We start from the raw sequence: 2,264 nt of genomic DNA on the forward strand, positions 1-2,264 counted from the left end.
CATAACATATGCTAAAACTAATGCAGCAGATCTTGATATACCAGCATTTCCATGAACTAAAACTTGGCCACCAGAATTTAAACCTTCATCAATAAAAGCTTTTACCTTTGGAAAATGTTGGATAATATTTTCTGTTGCTGTATCAGCAATATTTAAAACAAGATATCTATAAAATTCATTATTAGCAGGTATACCATAAACAATAATTATTTCTAAGAATATGAATTAATCAGTTTTATATTACATACTTAAATTTATCAGGGAAATTGGGTTTTATAAAATTTGCTTCTATATCCTGTCTAACGCATACTATATGAGTTATGCCATGTTCTATCAAAGATTGTAATTTTGATCGGCTAGCTGCACTATATGGACCAAGATATAATCCAGGTACCACTTCCTAACATAAGGTAACTATTGATTCAAACAATATATTTTCTAAATATCTTTTAATAAAATATATCCGTCCAATATACCTGCATATGTCTTCTCATTGTATAAGTCCATTCTTTTGGTCCATCCATAGAGACAGGTATTCTTGGATAATCATCAGATCCATTTTCGCTAGTGGTTTCCTATAGAATATTTATATTTCAGCCTATTATATTAAATTATTAGAAAAATTATAAAATATTTAAGGAAGGGTAATATTATTAATAACTAAAAATACATTATAAATAATATTTATTTTCAATTTAACATAAATTTCAATCTAAAAGTATAAAGAAACAAAAAAGATATGACATATCGTTGAACTTGAACACCTTTTTATAAGTATAGTAAAATAATGGATAAATTGCGTCTTTGGAAATATGTATAAAGAAAAAATGTCAATGACAGATAATATAACCTAAAATTCAAAGAATACATTTTTTATAATACTTTAAAATCGATTACGAATTGCATACCTCATCCTGATGAGATTCATTATTATCTAGAGAAAGCATACCACTAATCTTGTGAACTTAAATGCGTAGAAACGTTGAATTTAGATAAGAAAATGAGAAATACAATATTTTCTTTCCCGCGATCACGATATTGTTTTTTGAGGTAGCGGCCATTTGTAATATAGTAAGCTACGAAAGCGTTCTCTAGTGTAGAATATCTAAAATATAAATCTTGATGATTTTTTATAAATTTTAAGAAAGAAAAATTTCAGAATCATTGAAATCCATGTATAAAATAAATTATAGACATTAAAATATAATTAAAATAATAATTTTTATTATCTTAAAAGAATTCAAAGAAATTGCATTTTAAAATGAATGTCACTTTATTCGGTGATAACTTCCGGAAGCGTAAGAATTGATTTTAATATTTAAACTAAATCGAATATTATATCGAAATATTATATTAATTTATTGAATAATTTTATTTTATTATTATTACTAATAATAAAATCATATAAAAAATTTCATCTGTTTTCAATGTTTCAACAACAAAAACAAAAAATGTTTCTTATAATAATATTTATAAAAAAAATTGAATGATTATTCTTTAATTTTAATATTGCGAGATAGAAGTTCATAGTAAGAAAATAGCACAAATAGTATATTTTAATAGCGATATCGTTAACCAAATTGCGTAGCCAAAAGATTTCCCGTTTCACAAAGAAAAGAGAAACGGTACACTTTCGATCACGAGTCGAACGGTGCAATTTAGTTACGAACTGTTTAATACAAAGTTTTACGAGGCACCAATTCCCTGTTGCGGTAACCTGCACGTATTTTCTTCCGGGACGTAATACAATATTTTATAACTATCGCCACGCTTTCGCGATGAAAGTTCATGCATGCGGTGGCATCAGTTCGTAATTTTGCGTGCGTGCTTCATGTCATGCGTTTTACCGGAACAGCTGATAGATTTCTTAGACGCATCAATGCCCGAACTTTCGCGCAAAATAGTCATTAGCACAAGTTATTAATTGCTAGATGTGTAAATCTTACTAGCAATACGCGCAAATCTTCATTTTTTGATTTATTATTATTTATTAACTTCCTGTCTTGAAATTATAGTTTAAGCAATTTTTGTTTACATCATTTATATGTTTTAATTAAATGCTTTCAGCTGTCTTGATTTGATGGACTTATTATTAAATCAAAGATATTCAACGTGATCATTGTCACGAAATATATTGCAAATTCATACTGTCGTATAGAGAAGATGGCAGAAACATAGAATATTCTCTAAGTTTTTAAAAGTTAACTGTTATAATAAATTGGAGATAATTTTCATACAATGGAAGAGTTCATTTATCAGTTTTT

General features: G+C 27.1%; 1 protein-coding gene across 1 annotated transcript in view; it reads right to left on the bottom strand.

The window, feature by feature from the left end:
* The window catches only part of LOC102677959 (serine/threonine/tyrosine-interacting protein-like), a 1,913-nt gene extending 833 nt beyond the window's left edge, over positions 1-1,080 (bottom strand). Inside the window, exons 1-4 of the mRNA XM_031515408.1 lie at positions 909-1,080; positions 477-575; positions 249-400; positions 7-166 (exon numbers count right to left, since the gene is read on the bottom strand). Coding sequence (XP_031371268.1) covers positions 7-166; positions 249-400; positions 477-575; positions 909-947 — 450 coding nt within the window. The 5' untranslated portion in view covers positions 948-1,080. The remainder of the gene's footprint in view (positions 1-6; positions 167-248; positions 401-476; positions 576-908) is intronic.
* Positions 1,081-2,264: the final 1,184 nt, after the last annotated feature.

Source organism: Apis dorsata, unplaced genomic scaffold (assembly GCF_000469605.1).
Source record: "Apis dorsata unplaced genomic scaffold, Apis dorsata 1.3 scaffold_68, whole genome shotgun sequence".
Taxonomy (NCBI): domain Eukaryota; kingdom Metazoa; phylum Arthropoda; class Insecta; order Hymenoptera; family Apidae; genus Apis; species Apis dorsata.